Source organism: Callorhinchus milii, unplaced genomic scaffold (assembly GCF_018977255.1).
Source record: "Callorhinchus milii isolate IMCB2004 unplaced genomic scaffold, IMCB_Cmil_1.0 Scaffold2, whole genome shotgun sequence".
NCBI lineage: Eukaryota > Metazoa > Chordata > Chondrichthyes > Chimaeriformes > Callorhinchidae > Callorhinchus > Callorhinchus milii.
The window spans coordinates 15285723-15305561 of record NW_024704743.1 but is presented as its reverse complement, the minus strand read 5'-3'; the positions used below and the strand labels follow the sequence as shown (position 1 = coordinate 15305561).

The 19839-nt window shown below is 49.3% G+C and overlaps 1 protein-coding gene across 8 annotated transcripts in view; it reads right to left on the bottom strand.

Annotated features, from left to right (window-relative positions):
• LOC103181535 (upstream binding protein 1) overlaps positions 1–17364 on the bottom strand; it is a 50372-nt gene extending 33008 nt beyond the window's left edge. For 4 of the 8 annotated variants that reach the window (XM_007898091.2, XM_007898094.2, XM_007898088.2 and 1 more), the window contains exons 1-2: positions 8066–8543; positions 349–500 (exon numbers count right to left, since the gene is read on the bottom strand). In XM_007898091.2, the coding sequence (XP_007896282.1) occupies positions 349–500; positions 8066–8178 (265 nt within the window). In that variant the 5' untranslated portion in view covers positions 8179–8543. Of the gene's footprint in view, positions 1–348; positions 501–8065; positions 8544–14743; positions 14846–17301 lie in introns of those variants that run through there. The other 4 variants (XM_007898089.2, XM_007898090.2, XM_007898087.2 and 1 more) reach the window with 2 other exon arrangements.
• Positions 17365–19839: the final 2475 nt, after the last annotated feature.

The window sequence follows — 19839 nt, the reverse complement described above, 5'->3', positions numbered from 1 at the left end:
CATTACAAGGTCTTCCTCATCCATGAACTGCCTTTGCTCGTTTGGCATTAGAATGTACCTTTTGAAAGCAAGTGATAATTTCAAATTGAAAACAGTCGCAGATTAGACTCGGACTCCCATAAAAACAGCTCCTCTCCTACTCAGCTTTCCAGCAGGATGGAGAGAGTAACTGATTTTATTTGGAGGACTGAGTCTGTCTCGGCTGCTATTTTGCTCACATTCTTGACAAGAGTTAATTCAAACCGTTATAAGGTAATAAAGAAAATAAAAATTCATCTCTTTCCCTATACATGTACAAGCACGCAGATAAGCCAAACTGGATTCATAACTGAATACATTTAAACATACCTTGGTTCAAGTATGTGAGGGTTTCATCGTGCAGTTTCACTGCAGGAGATGTGGCTGTACAGAGCACATACTGATATGGTGGATGTTTTGTCTCATTCTCTGATGGAAGGCTCGAGTCTTCTTGCTTGAAAATGGGTAGGGCTAAGACATCACTGCAAAATCAGGAATAAGAATATCAATACAATCTACCCACTCCAAGAAAAAGATGGCTATCAATACAATGTGTAACAGGAAAAGACTAATATTTAAATGTAAAATAAAGTAGGTCAACATCATTATAGAATAATAATCATTTTACTTGATTATCACCTTATCACATCATTAAGATGCTGTAAAACGGTGGGACTATGTGTATTTTGTGGGCACATGTAGCAGTCTATTTGTGCACAGCAATGTCCCACAAACAGCTCCTCTCCTCAGCTTTCCAGGAGGATGAAGAGAATAATCCATTTTATTTGGAGGACTGTTGGCCAGGACACAGGGATAAACTCCTTTCTCCTTTCAAATAATGCCATGAGATCTTTAGCATCTACCCAGACAGGAAGAACGAACCCCATTTAACAGCCCATCAGAAGGATTGCACCTCCAACAATATAGCACAGCAATGCAACATAGACTATATGGGTTCTAAGTCTTGACATGGGGTTTGAACCCACAACCTTTTGACTCAGAGGGAAGAATGGTACCAACTGAGCCAAACTGATAATTATAACCCACATAAAATCAAGGCATGATCAGACGCAGCAATGCAACCTCACTAACCATAAGATCCTTACCATCACTGAACACGTGCACAGAAAGCCAGCTGACTGCTCTAATGTTGGACTGCTTCAAAAAAACCTCAGTGCACTTCATTTATGTTGTTAAGATAATGTAATGTGGTTGGAACAATGTTGAGATTTTGAGGTAAGGAAATGTCAAGATCCACAACCCAATCAGATTACGTACTCACATTATAGCAAGGCGCATCAGATCTGGTATTCCTGTATTTAACAGAATGTACAAATTTATCAAACCTAAGCTTTCAATACATTTAAAGCTCAACTAACTTGATATTAAGGTCTATTTATTGTAATGAAGGAGGAACATTTTAAGACTTATTTGCTCAACCTCAAAAGGATAAATAATAGAAGCAAATAATTTAGCTATCATTGAAATGGCTTAGGTAAACCTGATCTTGTCTGAAACGAACATAATTTCTTGATAAGTTTATAAGTATCACCCTACAAGTCATACCAAAAGCAATCTCTCCAGTAATTTAAAGTCACAGCAGGTCAGTTAAGTATTAAGTTACCCTCTGGCTACCAAGTGCTAAGATTTAATATCTATCTGAAAAACAAGAATTACGTAAGGAATTTGTAAAAGCACGAGACACCATAGGGGTCCTCAGGACAACTCCATGCCAACCACTGAAAGTTTTTATTCACTTTTAAAATAGTCAGACCAGACGAATCCTAAATCCGTCTTACAGCACAATACTAAAATTCTCAGCCAACCCAAAACAGTTGTAACACCTAATAACACCTAATAAACACTTTCAACAGCAGATTTTTAAATATTTGCTTGTTTTTCTCAATTTTCTAGCGAAACAACAGCAGCAACAATAAAATAAATTTTTACATGGGGGGGACATCTTTCAGATCGGGAGGACGTCCCAAGGCGCTGGACAATCAGAGTTTTGCACCCGAGCTAGGGGTCGGGATTGGGAAGGGTGGAGGGCGGGGGGGGAAGCAGGGTGATCGAATGCACGAGTCGAAGAGGAGGGTCTTGAGATGGGTCTTGAAGGAGGCAAAGGACGGGGCAAGGTGGAGGAACTGCGGGATGGAGTTCCAAAGGGTGGGGGCAGAGTGGCAGAAAGACATAAAGTATTAGGCGCAGGTTGGCAAGAACCAAGGCTTGGGGACCTCAGAGTGTGCATTGGAGTACTGCTAAAGTCTAAGCAGCTAAAAACGCATAGCTTGCCACTGATTCTGCAGTCTGGTAAGCTTTCCCACTGCTTGTCCAGCTAGGGCAGGGCTAACAACAACTCGCACTTATATAGCGCCCTCCACGCAGAGTAGTGTCTCAGAGCGGAATGGCAGAGCCGGGGGGGGGGGAGGAAGTGGCCGTAGGCACGGTCAAAGAGGAAGGTCTTCAGGCAGGACTTGAAAAAGGGAAGGGAGCAAGGAGGAGGGATTGAGGGAGAGTGTTCCAGAGTTACGGGGTGTAGTGGCTATAAGCGCAACCAATGATAGTGGGGCAGAGGGTGAGCGGGATGAGCAGGAGGCCGGTGCCAGTCGATCGGAGGCGCCAGGTGGTGGATTGGAGAGTGAGGAGGTCAGAGAGGTGGGGAGGTTCCAGAGAGTGAAGGGATTTGAACACTAGTGTGAGGATGTTGAAGTCGATCTATTCGGTGATGGGGAGGCAGTGGAGCCTGGCCAGAATGGGTGAGATGTGGGTGCAGAGTTTGGTCTGGGTAAGGCGGCAGAGTTCTGAATGAGCTAGGTCTTTTGAGTGAGCTGGGGAAACCAGCGAGGAGTAAGTTTGAGTAATCCAGGCAGGAGGTGACAAACACGTGCACAAGGGTTTTGGCTGTATTTGGGGTAATGTGTGTTCGGAGGCAGGCAATGTGGCAGAGGTCGAAGAACATCGACGGACCTAGAGTTAGTACTGGAAGAGGCAAAGTAGATTTGTATGTTGTCCGCATACATGTGGAAGTTTACTCCGTGTCTGCAAATGACATCATCCAGAAGGATGATAAGGAAAAGGGAGCCAAGGATGGAGCTTTGTGGTACCCTGCAGGTGACTGGACGGGGGCGGGAGGAGAAAACATGAAATGAAGGCGGTTGGTTAAGTAGGACTTGAACCATGCGAGTGCTGTCGCACTAAGATGGATGAGAGAGGAGAGGCAATGGGGGAGGATGGCGTGGTCGACTGTGTCGAACACAGCAGAGAGATCCAGGAGGACAAGGAGACAGAGGGAGCACTGGTCACAGATAGCGAGGATGTTGTTTGTGACTTTGACAAGTGTCTCTGTGCTGTGGACGGGGCGAAAACCAGACTGCAGAGGCTTGAGGAGGGAGTGCAGGGAGAGGTGTGACCGAAGTTGACCTGCAATAATGCATTCCAGGACTTTGACAAGGAAGGGTAGGTTAGAAATGGGACGGTAGCAGTAGGGAGAGGAGGGGGAGCTGAGTGACCAGCAGCTGGGTGAGAAGGGGATTGAGGCAGCAGGTGGTAAACTTTACACTATATTTACTGATAACAGGGCTAACAGGAGTTGAGTTAGATGACTTCCTGCTCCCAGTGACTGGTCTGACCTTCCAGGTCCCGCCGATGAGCCAGGCTGACTGTGCTGTCATTAGTAGTGCCCTAGAATACTGCGGACCCGCCCGGCTCAGGAACCGGACTACTACCAAGACCGCAACAGAGGGCTGGCTCGATTCCGACATTCCACTGCCAGACATGTCACCTTGGAGTCAGTTCAGCTCCAAGAAGACCCTAACGGAGGACCGTTTACAATTATCATCTACAAGTCATATCAAAAGTAATCTCTCTAGTAATTTATACGCATGAATTGCAACAAGTCATACTCGCTGGTCGTGACAAAGAAGGAAGGGGGTGGGGGTCTCTTGTCTAAACCAGAAAAATAAATATGGAGGTTCGGGCTTCAGATATCATTTAAAAAGGTGACCTCCAAATGGTGGAAAGGTTAAAAGGCACCTCCAAATAGTGGAACCATTGCTTATTGGGAAGGGAGGGACATGTGTAGGAGCTGTGGGCAGGATGGTGGAAATACTCTTGACACATTTCTGATGACAGGACGCTGCTGATGACAGCACATCCAGACTGGCTCACATGTAGGACACGGAAGGACAGACCAGTCACTGGTGGCAGGGACTCCCTCTCTCTACTCAGCTTCTGTTAACCTTGCAAAACAAAGTCCTAACAAGTAGGGCGGTCCCAGCTGGACAAACACCAGGAAAGCCTGCCAAGCATTCCATTCCAATAAACATCTCTGGAATTTCCAGGTTTAGTTTTGATGCTCTTAAGCATGGGTGATGGGTTTCCGCATGCATCAGACACCTGGCTGACCAAAAAAATGTATTTATCAATCTATAAAAATAAAAACACCTGTTTTCCAGGAATGACAGGAACAAATCATCTGCTTACTGGGAATGGCAAGAACAAAACATCTGCTTTCTGGAATGGCAGGCTAAATTCAATCTGTTTACACCCCCAGGGAATGGCAGGTTAATTCAGTCTGTTTACACCCCTCAACCAATGTCTAATCATACGGTAATTGTCATACTGCACTTTGGGTACCCAAATAGGAATAATAATCCTCAGATTTGATACAGCGCCTTTCACGTCTTCAAGACATCTCAAAGTACTTCACAAAATATATTATAAAGTGAATTGACTACATATTTTGTGGGCGAAACACGGCAGCCTATTGCGATCAGCAGTGTCCCACATACAGTCGTGGATTGAAGTGACCCGATTTATTATTATTTTAATAAATAATGTACAGGAACAGAAAAAAACATTATTGTTCCAAAGCAAAAAACATGCCACATGTTACTTCTCATATCTTCAATCAATTTTTCGCCAAATGGAGTAGCTAGCCAACTCCCAATTGAAACTTCACTTCCTTTAAAGCACACGCAATAGGTATAAAAGATAGTTTAAAAAAAGTCCAAACGTATTGTAATACCTTGCATGTTATAGCGACGTATTACATCACAGACTTCAAAGCACTTCACAGAGTATACTGTAAAGTGGATTGACTGATATTTTGTGGGCGAAACGCAGGAGCCAATTCCACACAGCAGTGTCCCACGAAAACAGCCGTGGATTGAGTGACCAAATTATTATTATTATTTTTGGAAGGGATTATTACCCCCAGAAAGCGATTTGCCAATTGACTAACAACCAGGTTCCTACTTACTGCTAGGTAAACAGGAGAGTTGCCTGAGGTGTTGTCCTGCCCATGAATTGAACTTGGGTCCTCTCGCTTTGCAAGGCGAGTCCTCTAGTGATAAATATAGTCACTAAAAGTTGTTGGGAGAAGGGGTTTGTCAATAACTTTTTTTAAATAAAATAAGATTTTCTGATCTAGGTGGTACCAACGTAGATTAGTGTCTGACACCAGGAATTGAGACTAAGTCTGTGTGGATGACTCTGCAAATTGTTTGTATGCCAATGACAGCTGTGGCAAGCGCAGACAGAGAAACAAACAGTACTGACCTTGAATCCTAAAAGGGAACTGGATAATCACCTAGGTACTAAATAATTTAGGAATACAGGGAGAAGAGCCAATTAATTTTTAAAGTGACAAAAAAGCTGTCAGTTATACAAACATAATAGGCTAAAAGGCCTCATTCTGTATTCAAAAACATGTTTTCTGCTTTCTACTGTAAACAACTTCTCATTTTCCTTCTACCTCTGCCCCTCACTCATTCACTCCACTTCCCCCACTGCCCTTCCCCCCACTCTGAACCCTTTCCCCCCTCTCTCCCCATCTCTCTATCATTACTGTAGCCCCCCCCCCCCCACTCTCTCTCTCCCCTCATGTTGTAGGCACCCTCACAATCTCTCTCACCTCATACTATAGCCCCTCCCCCCCATCTCTCTCTTAGATACCTCATACTGTTGCCCTCCCCGCTCTCACACCCCAAACTGTAGTCCCCCCACTCTCTCTAACCTCATACTGTGGGACACTGCTGTGTGCAATTAGCTGCCGTGTTTTGCCCACAAAAGTCTCTACAACAACAACTTGCACTTATGTAGCGCCCCCCTCCGCCCCACGCAGGGTAGCGTCTCAGAGCGCTTAACAGTGCGGAGCCTGATTCTGTGCCGGGGTGGGTGGGGGGGGGAGGAGGGAGAGTTGGCTATAAGCACGGTTGAAGAGGAAAATTTTCACCACACTTTACAGTATAACCTTTGAAGAACCTGGAGACAGCTCAAGACTTGATAACGCATTATATCAAATGCAAGGATTATTACTATTACTGTAAGGCCCCCTCTCTGAACTCATACTATAGACCCCACTCTCACCTAATATTGTAGTCACCTCCACTTCTTACCTCATACTGTAGCCCCCTCCCTCTCTCATTCTAACATTGTAGCCCCCCACTCTCACTTCATATTGTAGCCCCACCTCTCTCGCACCTCATACTGTAGCCCCCCCTCTCTCTCACCTCATACTGTAGCCCCCCCCACCCCTCTCTCACCTCATACTGTAGCCCACTCTCTCTCACCTCATACTGTAGCCCCCATCTCTCTCACCTCATACTGTAGCCCCCCCCCACACCTCATATTGCAGCCCCCCCTCTCTCACCTCATACTGCAGCCCCCTCTCACCTCATACTATAGCCCCTCTCTCACCTCATACTGTAGCCCCCCCCCTCTCACCTCATACTGTAGCCCCCCCCCACACCTCATATTGCAGCCCCCCCTCTCTCACCTCATACTGCAGCCCCATCTCACCTCATACTATAGCCCCTCTCTCACCTCATACTGTAGCCCCTCTCTCACCTCATACTGTAGCCCCCCCCTCTCACCTCATACTGTAGCCCCCCCCTCTTACCTCATACTGTAGCCCCCCCACACCTCATACTGCGGCCCCCTCTCACCTCATACTGTAGCCCCCCTCACTCTCACCTCATACTGTAGCCCCCACCCCTCTCTCACCTCATACTGCAGCCCCCCTCTCACCTCATACTGTAGCCCCCCTCACTCTCACCTCATACTGTAGCCCCCACCCCTCTCTCACCTCATACTGTAGCCCCTCCCACACCTCATACTGCAGTCCTCCTCTCACCTCATACTATAATCCCCTCTCTCACCTCATACAGTAGCCCCCTCTCACCTCATACAGTAGCCCCCTCTCACCTCATACAGTAGCCCCCCTCTCACCTCATACAGTAGCCCCCCTCTCACCTCATACTGTAGCCCCCCCTCTCACCTCATACAGTAGCCCCCCTCTCACCTCATACAGTAGCCCCCTCTCACCTCATACAGTAACCCCCTCTCACCTCATACAGTAACCCCCTCTCACCTCATACAGTAACCCCCTCTCACCTCATACAGTAGCCCCCTCTCACCTCATACAGTAGCCCCCCTCTCACCTCATACAGTAGCCCCCCTCTCACCTCATACAGTAGCCCCCCTCTCACCTCATACAGTAACCCCCTCTCACCTCATACAGTAACCCCCTCTCACCTCATACAGTAACCCCCTCTCACCTCATACAGTAGCCCCCTCTCACCTCATACAGTAGCCCCCTCTCACCTCATACAGTAGCCCCCTCTCACCTCATACAGTAGCCCCCCTCTCACCTCATACAGTAACCCCCTCTCACCTCATACAGTAGCCCCCTCTCACCTCACCTACCCCCCTCTCACCTCATACAGTAGCCCCCTCTCACCTCATACCGTAGCCCCTCTCACCTCATACCGTAGACCCCTCTCTCTCTCACCTCATACAGTAGCCCCCTCTCACCTCATAAGTAGCCCCTCTCACCTCATACAGTAGCCCCCCTCTCACCTCATACAGTAGCCCCCTCTCACCTCATACTGTAGACCCCTCTCTCTCTCACCTCATACTGTAGCCCCCCCCCTCTCACCTCATACAGTAACTCCCCTCTCACCTCATACTGTAGCCCCTCTCTCTCTCACCTCATACAGTAGCCCCCCCCTCTCTCACCTCATACTGTAGCCCCCCTCTCTCTCACCTCATACTGTAGGCCCCGGCCCCCAGCTCTTGGCCGATTCCGGACAAACTGGCGTCGAAGTCGTGCACGAGGCCGGACTCGATGGCGTCGTCCATCTTCAGCACCCAGGCCATGGTGAGGGAGGCCGAGCCCGGCCCCGGCCCCGGCCCGGGCTGTGTGTGTGTGTGTGTGTGTGTGGAGGGCGGTGCTGTGACAGGCCCGGGGCCGGGCCCCGCTCACTGGGCCATGGTGCCGCACAGACACACACACACACACGGACGGGCTGACAGACACGCACTGGCGGCTGATCCCAGCGCCGCCCACAGACGCGGCTCCACGCCCCCACTCCCGGCTCTCGCCTCACGCGCTGCCCGCGCCCCCGGAGCTGCGGTTGCTGTCGTCGTCGCCGCCTCCTCCGTTCCCTTCCCGATCCCACACCGACTCCGGCACAAACATGGCCGCTCGTCACCCTCCACCCAGCCGCCGACCCCAAAACCGCGCCTGCGCACAGCAGCCGTCCCGGTCCCGCTGACTTGATAGCTTGGACCAACCAATCTGAGTCCGGAGCACGCCCTCCCCGGGGCTGAGTGACACATAGCTTTAGCCAATCATCACGCAGAATCTGCCCTCCCTGCTGAGTGACTGCCTCGTTCAGTCAATCAGAGCCCGCCCTCCTGGGTGAGTTACAGCCAATCAGAGCCCGCCCTCCTGGGTGAGTTACAGCCCAGTGTGAGGTGAGTGGGGTGGGGGGGCTACAGTGTGAGTGTGAGAGGGGTGGGGGGGCTACAGTGTGAGGTGAGAGGGCTACAGTGTGAGGTGGGGGGGCTACAGTGTGAGGTGAGAGGGGTGGGGGGGGCTACAGTGTGAGGTGAGAGGGGTGGGGGGCTACAGTGTGAGGTGAGAGGGGGGGGGCTACAGTGTGAGGTGAGAGGGGGGGGGGCTACAGTGTGAGGTGAGAGGGCTACAGTGTGAGGTGAGAGGGGCTTACAGTGTGAGGTGAGAGGGTGGGTGGGGCTACAGTGTGAGGTGAGAGGGGTGGGGGGCTACAGTGTGAGGTGAGGGTGGGGGCTACAGTGTGAGGTGAGAGGGGGACTACAGTGTGAGGTGAGAGGGGGGGACTACAGTGTGAGGTGAGAGGGGGGGACTACAGTGTGAGGTGAGAGGGGGGACTACAGTGTGAGGTGAGAGGGGTGGGGGCTGCAGCGTGAGGTGAGGGGGTGGGGGGGCTACAGCGTGAGGTGAGAGGGTGGGGGGCTACAGTGTGAGGTGAGAGGGGGGGGCTACAGTGTGAGGTGAGAGGGGGGACTACAGTGTGAGGTGAGAGGGGGGACTACAGTGTGAGGTGAGAGGGGGCTACAGTGTGAGGTGAGAGGGGCTACAGTGTGAGGTGAGAGGGGGCTACAGTGTGAGGTGAGAGGGGGCTACAGTGTGAGGTGAGGGGGGCTACAGTGTGAGGTGAGAGGGGCTACAGTGTGAGGTGAGAGGGGGGCTACAGTGTGAGGTGAGAGGGGGGCTACAGTGTGAGGTGAGAGGGGGCTACAGTGTGAGGTGAGAGGGGGCTACAGTGTGAGGTGAGAGGGGGGGGGGCTACAGTGTGAGGTGAGAGGGGGCTACAGTGTGAGGTGAGAGGGGGCTACAGTGTGAGGTGAGAGGGGGCTACAGTGTGAGGTGAGAGGGGGCTACAGTGAGGTGAGAGGGGGCACTACAGTGTGAGGTGAGAGGGGGGACTACAGTGTGAGGTGAGGGGGGGCTACAGTGTGAGGTGAGAGGGGGCTACAGTGTGAGGTGAGAGGGGGCTACAGTGTGAGGTGAGAGGGGGCTACAGTGTGAGGTGAGAGGGGCTACAGTGTGAGGTGAGAGGGGGCTACAGTGTGAGGTGAGAGGGGCTACAGTGTGAGGTGAGGGGGGGCTACAGTGTGAGGTGAGGGGGGGCTACAGTGTGAGGTGAGGGGGCTACAGTGTGAGGTGAGAGGGGGCTACAGTGTGAGGTGAGGGGCTACAGTGTGAGGTGAGAGGGGTGGGGGGCTACAGTGTGAGGTGTGGGGGGGCTACAGTGTGAGGTGGGGGGCTACAGTGTGAGGTGAGGGGTGGGGGGGCTACAGTGTGAGGTGTGGGGGCTACAGTGTGAGGTGAGGGGGCTACAGTGTGAGGTGAGAGGGGTGGGGGGGCTACAGTGTGAGGTGAGAGGGGCTACAGTGTGAGGTGAGAGGGTGGGGGGGGCTACAGTGTGAGGGTGGGGGGGCTACAGTGTGAGGGGTGGGGGGGCTACAGTGTGAGGGTGGGGGGGCTACAGTGTGAGGTGAGAGGGGTGGGGGGCTACAGTGTGAGGGGTGGGGGCTACAGTGTGAGGGATGGGGGCTACAGTGTGAGGTGAGAGGGGTGGGGGGCTACAGTGTGAGGGGTGGGGGGGCTACAGTGTGAGGGGTGGGGTGGGCTACAGTGTGAGGTGAGAGGGGTGGGGGGGCTACAGTGTGAGGTGAGAGGGTGGGGGGCTACAGTGTGAGGTGAGAGGGGTGGGGGGGCTACAGTGTGAGGTGAGAGGGGTGGGGGGCTACAGTGTGAGGTGAGAGGGGCTACAGTGTGAGGTGAGAGGGTGGGGGGCTACAGTGTGAGGTGAGAGGGGTGGGGGGGCTACAGTGTGAGGTGAGAGGGGTGGGGGGGCTACAGTGTGAGGTGAGAGGGTGGGTGGGCTACAGTGTGAGGTGAGAGGGGTGGGGGGGCTACAGTGTGAGGTGAGAGGGTGGGGGGGCTACAGTGTGAGGTGAGAGGGGTGGGGGGGCTACAGTGTGAGGTGAGAGGGGCTACAGTGTGAGGTGAGAGGGGTGGGGGGGGCTACAGTGTGAGGTGACAGGGGTGGGGGGCTACAGTGTGAGGGTGGGGGGGCTACAGTGTGAGGTGAGAGGGGTGGGGGGCTACAGTGTGAGGGTGGGGGGGCTACAGTGTGAGGGGTGGGGGGGGCTACAGTGTGAGGGGTGGGGGGGCTACAGTGTGAGGTGATAGGGGTGGGGGGGCTACAGTGTGAGGTGAGAGGGGTGGGGGCTACAGTGTGAGGTGGGGGGCTACAGTGTGAGGGGGGGGCTACAGTGTGAGGTGGGGTGGGCTACAGTGTGAGGTGAAGGGGTGGGGGGGGCTACAGTGTGAGGTGAGAGGGGTGGGGGGGCTACAGTGTGAGGTGAGAGGGGTGGGGGGCTACAGTGTGAGGTGAGAGGGGTGGGGGGGCTACAGTGTGAGGTGAGAGGGGTGGGGGGCTACAGTGTGAGGTGAGAGGGGTGGGGGGGGCTACAGTGTGAGGTGAGAGGGGCTACAGTGTGAGGTGAGAGGGTGGGGGGGCTACAGTGTGAGGTGAGAGGGGTGGGGGGGCTACAGTGTGAGGTGAGAGGGGTGGGGGGCTACAGTGTGAGGTGAGTGGGGTGGGGGGGCTACAGTGTGAGGTGAGAGGGTGGGGGGGCTACAGTGTGAGGTGAGAGGGGCTACAGTGTGAGGGGTGGGGGGCTACAGTGTGAGGTGAGAGGGGTGGGGGGCTACAGTGTGAGGTGAGAGGGGTGGGGGGGCTACAGTGTGAGGTGAGAGGGGGGGGCTACAGTGTGAGGTGAGAGGGGGGGGGCTACAGTGTGAGGTGAGAGGGGCTACAGTGTGAGGTGAGAGGGGCTACAGTGTGAGGTGAGAGGGGTGGGTGGCTACAGTGTGAGGTGAGAGGGGTGGGGGGGGCTACAGTGTGAGGTGAAAGGGGTGGGGGGGCTACAGTATGAGGTGAGGGGGGGCTACAGTGTGAGGTGAGAGGGGGGACTACAGTGTGAGGTGAGAGAGGGGGGGACTACAGTGTGAGGTGAGAGGGGGACTACAGTGTGAGGTGAGGGGTGGGGGGCTACAGCGTGAGGTGAGAGGGGTGGGGGGCTACAGTGTGAGGTGAGAGGGGTGGGGGCTACAGTGTGAGGTGAGAGGGGGGGCTACAGTGTGAGGTGAGAGGGGGGACTACAGTGTGAGGTGAGAGGGGGGACTACAGTGTGAGGTGAGAGGGGGCTACAGTGTGAGGTGAGAGGGGGCTACAGTGTGAGGTGAGAGGGGGCTACAGTGTGAGGTGAGAGGGGGCTACAGTGTGAGGTGAGAGGGGGCTACAGTGTGAGGTGAGAGGGGGGGCTACAGTGTGAGGTGAGAGGGGGGGCTACAGTGTGAGGTGAGAGGGGGGACTACAGTGTGAGGTGAGAGGGGGGACTACAGTGTGAGGTGAGAGGGGGGCTACAGTGTGAGGTGAGAGGGGGCTACAGTGTGAGGTGAGAGGGGGCTACAGTGTGAGGTGAGGGGGGCTACAGTGTGAGGTGAGAGGGGGCTACAGTGAGGTGAGAGGGGGCACTACAGTGTGAGGTGAGAGGGGGGCTACAGTGTGAGTGAGGGGGGCTACAGTGTGAGGTGAGAGGGGGCTACAGTGTGAGGTGAGAGGGGGCTACAGTGTGAGGTGAGAGGGGCTACAGTGTGAGGTGAGAGGGGGCTACAGTGTGAGGTGAGAGGGGGCTACAGTGTGAGGTGAGAGGGGGCTACAGTGTGAGGTGAGGGGGGGCTACAGTGTGAGGTGGGGGGGCTACAGTGTGAGGTGAGGGGGGCTACAGTGTGAGGTGAGAGGGGGCTACAGTGTGAGGTGAGGGGGGCTACAGTGTGAGGTGAGAGAGGTGGGGCTACAGTATGAGGTGAGAGAGAGGGGAGTTACAGTGTGAGGTGAGAGGGGGCTACAGTGTGAGGTGAGAGGGGGCTACAGTGTGAGGTGAGAGGGGGGGCTACAGTGTGAGGTGAGAGGGGGCTACAGTGTGAGGTGAGAGGGGGCTACAGTGTGAGGTGAGAGGGGCTGGGGGGGCTACACCTGCTGCTAATGTACTCCTCCACACTCTCACTGCGCGGCCCCCTCTCTGCCCTTTTTCAAGTCCCGCCTGAAAACCTCCCTCTTCGGCCGTGCTTCCGGCCATCTCTCCTCCCCCGCCACCCACCCCGGCTCGGAGTCAAGCTCCGCCACTGTGAGGCGCTCTGAGGCGCTACCCTTGCGTGGAGGGCGTTACACAAGTGCAAATTGTTGTTGTTATTATATCACCCTGCACATCGGGAGGAGGTTACACTATCAAGTGCCCTGACCTTGTTATTTTGTAGGCAAACAATATTAAGCGTATGTTTTTGTCAGCCGGGTGTCTGACACGTACCGAAACCCATCTCCGTGCTTAAGAGTATCCAAACCAAACTGCGAGTTCCACTCATCCCATCAACACACGGAAATCCTGGAGAGATTGTTGGTATGGGATGCGCACTCTCTCCCTGGAGGGACGCATCCTGCTTACTTAATTCTGGGACATGTTCATTATTTATTACATTAACATATTAATTAATATTAATATATTAATTCATAACACTTATTAATATTAAGAACATCTATATCCAGTACTGTACTGTGGATTGCAAGTCCATTTAAACATGTAAATGCTTTTTTCTCTTTTGAAATAAGTTTCACGCTTTAAAATAATGCAATATTTGGAAATCAAAATGAGCGATTGTTGGTTATAATAAGTGACCCGTATATAATCATCGTAGAATCATAAAAATTCACAGCACAGAAAGAGAACATTCAGCTCACGAAGTCGGCAGCGGCTCTCAAATTAAGTTGTCCATCCAATCCCACAGGAACGCCATATCCTCTATCTTTCATTTTTCTCTCAACTTCCCTCTTGAAACCCACAATGGACACTGCCTCTACCACTTGGCAGGAGTCCCAACAGCTCTCTGAGTAAAAAAAATTCTCCTAACTTTCCTTCCATTCTTCTTGTGACAAACTTATATCTATGTCCCTCAAGTCAATGATTCTTCCCCCATCCCTTTTTAAAAAAAACTACAGTAAAATCAGATTACAATTGTCTGTCAATCAACAAAGAACCATACCAAACATTCTTCCTGTTCTATGGGTGTCTCTAGGGTAGCAAGTAGTGTATATCTGTATGTGTGATGTCAAAGTGCTCTACACGAAATGTCAAATGCTAGGTTTTGACATATATTTGACAAAGAGAAACCTTGTACAACAATAATTAATGCACAGTGTGTTCTGTCAGGTTAATGCTCTTATCATTACCATATCACTTTACAGTACATCCCGTTAAGCAATTTGAGACAACTAGACAAAGCAATGAAGCGCTATATCAAATGCAAGGATGATTATTACCATTAAAATATACTATGGAAAATACCCTTCATGTTGGGGGTGTGCCCCAAAGCATTTTGGCAGGATTTACTGTAAAATCCAGTGACTTTTTTTTGTGTGCAAAATATGATTAATATCTAAGCACAGTTTTGTATCCATTAAATAAAATATTGGATTATTACCTGGGGAAAGCGATCTGCCAATCGACTCACAACCGGGTTCCTACTTACTGCTCGCTAAATAGAGGCGTGTGGAGTAAGGAACTTAAGGTTTTGTCCCGCTCAGGAAGCAAACCCTGGTCCTCTTGCTTGCGAGGCAAGCACACTAGCCACTATCTGCAAGAGTCCATTATTAACCTGCAATATTCTGCATGGGTTTTGGTAGCAGACATCAAAGAGTACTTAAAGTGCCTGATGATGAGCAGAAGCCATGTGTACAGAGGCTGGAGCTGGTTGTGTTCAGTTGCACCCCCAGAGAGAGGTGAGCAAAGGGCAAAGCAATGTAAAGTGAAGGCAGGCAGAATGGCTTACCGGAGGTAACTGTTACTGCTTGGGTACTGATGGTACTGCTCGGGTTGGGAGTGCCAGAACAACATTTTGTGGTGCGGTCCGGAGTGTTCAGTCGAGAGCTCGCTGCAATGATAAAAAGCAAAACAAAGTTGGGTTTAAACGCACATCACACATATCCTGAGAGAGAGGAAGCGGTGGGTGGTGTTACCTGAGAACCACTTGCTTTATTACCTTTATCTGACGTCAGTGTCAGAGCTAAACCCAGTGGAGATAAGGGCATTCACACATAGACACACACTACACATCAATCATTCAGCAACCTGTCCAAAACTTACATCTGGTACAAACAACTTCAGAATTACAATTCCGATGGCTTCTGTGTGATTGCTGAGGGGCAATCTTATACAGAGTTTCACTCACTTTCTTAAATCGTATATCACGTACACACATCTTGGAGTTGGATTAAACGACTTGCCTCTACTTTTGGGTGTTTTTAATAGTTGTTTTCCCCTGATTTATTTAGTATTACCGTATATGACTGATTATTGCAGGATTGCATTTTGCATTTGCAAAGGAGCTGGTTTCTGGGTACTAGAAAGCAGAGGGCGCTGTGTGTGTGGAGAATCCACGGTTGCCTATCTAAACAATAATAACTAACTCACTGTGCCTGTCATTACATTACAATTATCAGTTTATTATGTGCCTTTTTAAAATAAAATGTCCAGACATTAACTGTTTGCCTAATGCTATTTTTATGAAAACATTGAAGATGCAGGATTTTAATTGAAACGGTGTGTAGCAATTTTTTTCTTAGCAAATAATAATTCTTGCATTTGATATGGCACCTTAGCACATGATTGAGACGTCTCAAAGCGCTTCACAGAATATACTGTAGAGTGAATTGACTGTATATTTTGTGGGTAAAAAAGTCACTGATGGAATGCTAAAATCATGCAATTTCTGGAACTCTTCAATAAGCAATGTCATTTAAATTCCCCATAACTCGGGGGAAATCTCCTCCAGCCATAGACTGCATTGGAACAGAATTCCCTCTAATCAGGGAAGTCCTCCTTGGAGGGGAGGTTGGTGGGGGGTAAGTAGGGTCTCTTTGGAGCTGAACTGGCAGTGCTGATCCCAGACTGGTTTATAAGTAGGACATGAAGGGGCAGCTGTCACTGGGGCAGGAAATCCACCCACTCAGCTCTGATTAACCCTGTAAGCCAAACCTTTAAATACAAGGGTGGTCCTCGCCGGGCAAGCAGCAGGGAAGCTTGGGAGGCAATGCTCTCAATGGCAAGCTATATAGTTTTAGTTGGTTAGACTCCAATACACACTCTAGGATCCCCAAGTCTTGGTTCTTACCAACCTGTGCCTAGTACTTTCCGGAATTAGTTAAACAGGATACATCCCTCCAGGGAGAGAGCACAAATTCCATTCCAATAAATAGGAATTTCCACGTGTAGGTTGAATGCACGGAACTGTCATTTTGGCTTTGATAACCACGGTGATGAGTTTCCACATGTGTCAGACACCCGGCTATCCATAAAAAAAGGGAAGTTGCCATTTGCACCCTCAAATTTCCTGTTAAGTATTCCTGTTCCACATTTTAGTCCCCCAATCCTAATTCAGTTTATTGCAAGAAACCTCTTTTAATATATAAACAATTGACTGCTTATTCTAGTTGGCCTGCAGGCCTGTTATTAAAAATTATTTTTGCAAATCAAAAGGAATCATTTTAAAGAGATAATCGAGCATTCCTCAGTGCCATTGCGTATAAATTATTATCAATAATATAAACAAGGTTTGCTGGACAATAAGGAAAATGATTTAAATGGCGATGTTATTTCTAAGATGGTTTTGGTTATCTGCAATGATAAAAAGCACGGTTCTCTTCAACCGTGCCTTCAGCTCCCCTCTCGACGCTCTACCCTCTCCTCGCTCCTTCCCTCCCTTCACCCTGACCATTTCCCCCCTGCTCAGGTCCCAGCCCAACTGTCCAGCGCCCTGGGACGTCCTCCCGACATGAAAGGCACTCTATAAATGTAATCTTGTTGTTGTTATACGTGGGGAACGCCACATAACTCATGGGTTTCATTTGAGGCTACAATCTGAGATGCTTCTTACACCCCCTTATATGTACACCCACAATATGTCTCGCTTCCTCCTCGCAGAGTGTACTGGGTGGCTTCTGTGTTCAATCCTCACTAATGAATGCAAGTCCCTATAACTAGGTATAACTTGACTAATGAGTTCTTCCATGTCGACATATACTACCAACTGCTATTTAAGTTAAAGCAAATTGGGAAGCTTCAGTTAATCAGGTTTATTTTCGAACACCTCTGTGACCTAGGCTGAACCTGTTTGTGCATTGCCTCCTTCTTTGATTTCCAGAAAGCTCGAGAAGGCACAGAATTTTATTGTAGCTTCGATGAAATCCGCAACCCTCGGCATTAAATCTTAAACGACACGATAAATATAAAGAAAAGCAACTATGAGACAACAAACATTAATCACACTTAAACTACACACGTTAGCAGCCCCTTGTAATGAAGTTAATGTAAAGTGCACGAAGAACCAACCTCTGACTACTGCTCATCAACAGTCAAAGCACACACCTCCTGCTGTTTTCTAGAAGAAAAATAGTGACCCCCACAAGCACATGGTGCTTATTCTTTTATGTACATTGAGCCCCTCCCCAAATTAGGGTACCCAATGGTCCAATCAAAATCATCTTTTAAGTGACCTAATATGAAAACAGTACACCTTCCCCCTTCACTTATGCAAATTGTAGATAGTCAGTTGCCCCACCAAATTGTTGCAATAGATGCTACAGTCAGACATGTTGGCACCATAAGTATCAAAAACTTTGAATGCATTAAAAAATATGTATTTGAAGGGCTACTCAATATATTTATAATGCGCAAGCGCCAGTTCTACTGAACTTCATGACTTTTTCCAAGTTTCCCAGAGCGCAATCGGTGATTAGTAACGGCACTCACACCGGCTAATGCTTTTAGTGAACTTTACAGAACATATTTTAAACATAGGAAGCAAAGTGGTGACCGTGACCGATCTCAATTTGTACACACTGCTTTGTGTAACAAGAAAATAAAGTCCTGAAGCCAGTTTGATTAAACTACAAACAACAAGCAGAGTATCAGTATCAACACGCAGCACAACCAAAATAAATGGATAGACACATAGAGATGGAGATACTGCTTTGTTGATACTCAGATGTTGAGGCCATCTTAGAGTTAAATTCTAATCTCTGTTTATATGTGAAGTTTTTTTATATGTTGTTTTTTTTAATGACAATACAGGTTGGATAGACTCCAATGGTCTTTTCTGGACCTGTGCATTCTTATTGTATGCTGTAGTACTACAGTTTTAAAATAAAACATTGTGTCAGACAAAAACTTACCTCTAGTGCCTTGACTATTACTATGAGTCAGACAGATGTGGGTTCAACCCCCCCCCCCAAGCTTTGATTTTGAGCTCACAGTCCAGGCTGATGTTCCAATTCAGCGCTGGAGGAGCTCTGCATTATTAAAAGTGCCATCCTTCAGCAGAGATGTTAAACCAAAGGATTGTAACAATCCCAAGATAGTGTCCTGAAAAAGCCGCTGAAACTCTGGTCCATGCCTTTGTCACCTCTCGGCTGGACTACTCTAACGCCCTCCTCGCCAGTCTCCCATCCACTACCATCCATAAAATCCAAATCATTCAAAACTCTGCCGCCCACATTGACACCCGGACGAAACTCCGCTCCCCGATCACCCAAGTCCTTGCCAGACTGCACTGGCTGCCTATCCCAGAGAGGATTCGCTTGCAACCAAAGGATGCAATTTAGAATGTAGATTGACACACAGACAGACACTGACTTTTTGTATTTATCTATACCAAGCTGGGAGGACTCCTTTAAACATATTTTCTCTCACAGTCTCTTTCAGTCTCTCTCAGTGTCTCTCTCACAGTCTTCCAGTCTCTCTCTCTCTCTTTCAGTCTCTCTCACTAGCACAGTCTTTCTCTCGCTCAGTCTTTCTGTGTCCCTCCCACAAAACACATAGTCACCACACTTTATAATATACTCTATCTCACAGTCTCTTTGTGTCTCTCTCTGTCTATTCCACATGGGAATACTCTAGCTCCTATAACAACCAAAAAAAAGCCATACATGTGTTGCAGAATATAGATGTATCTCTCTGATCAGTGTGTGCTTTCCTCCATCACTACCTCATACTTTGGGGCTTAATTAAAGATTATTTTAATATAGCTCACCAACAATAGGAGATCCCCCCCCCAAAATATGGTAATGACACAGCTAGATGAAAGTCCTTTCCGATGAAGTATAAATCATGTCTCTACGTCAATCGGTTATTGCGTGGTTGTCAGATACACACGCATAGACAGACATTTCAACTTTATTAGTATAGATGATGGAGTCCTGTAGCTTAGTGAAATCCTGTAGCTTTGTGGTTAGAGCTTTTGCCTCACAAGCAGAGGACCTGGTTTCGATTTCTGGTCAGGGCGAAACTTTGGGCATGTTTCCTTACTCCACACGCTTCTGTTTACCTAGCAGTAAGTAGGAACTTGGTTGTTAGTTGATTTCCAGGAGTAATAATCCCTTCAAAAAAAAATTAAAAATTAATTATGTTTGTGGGACACCTGCTGGGCCATGTTTCACCCACAAAATATACAGTCAATCCACTTTACAGTATATTATGTGAAGCACTTTGAGACATCTAGAAGACATGATAAAGCACTATATCAAAAGCAAGGATTATTATTATTATCATCCTCCTCCATTTCATGGCTAATTTACATCAATCTTCTTAGCTATTTAGAAATAATGTCATTTACATACTGCAAATTATAAAGAAGCGGAAAAGAGATCCGCCAAAACTAATATAAACCTTTCCATAGCTTCATTAACAGCTAAATACTACTGGCTCTTATTTTCACAATGTATAAGACCATAAGACGTAGGAGCAGGAGTAGGCCATTCGGCCCCTCAAGCTTGCCCCGCCATTTAATAAGATCATGGCTGATCTTCTAACCTAATTCCATTTACCCACCCTATCCCCATATCCCTTAATCCCTCTATCGTGGAGTCCTGT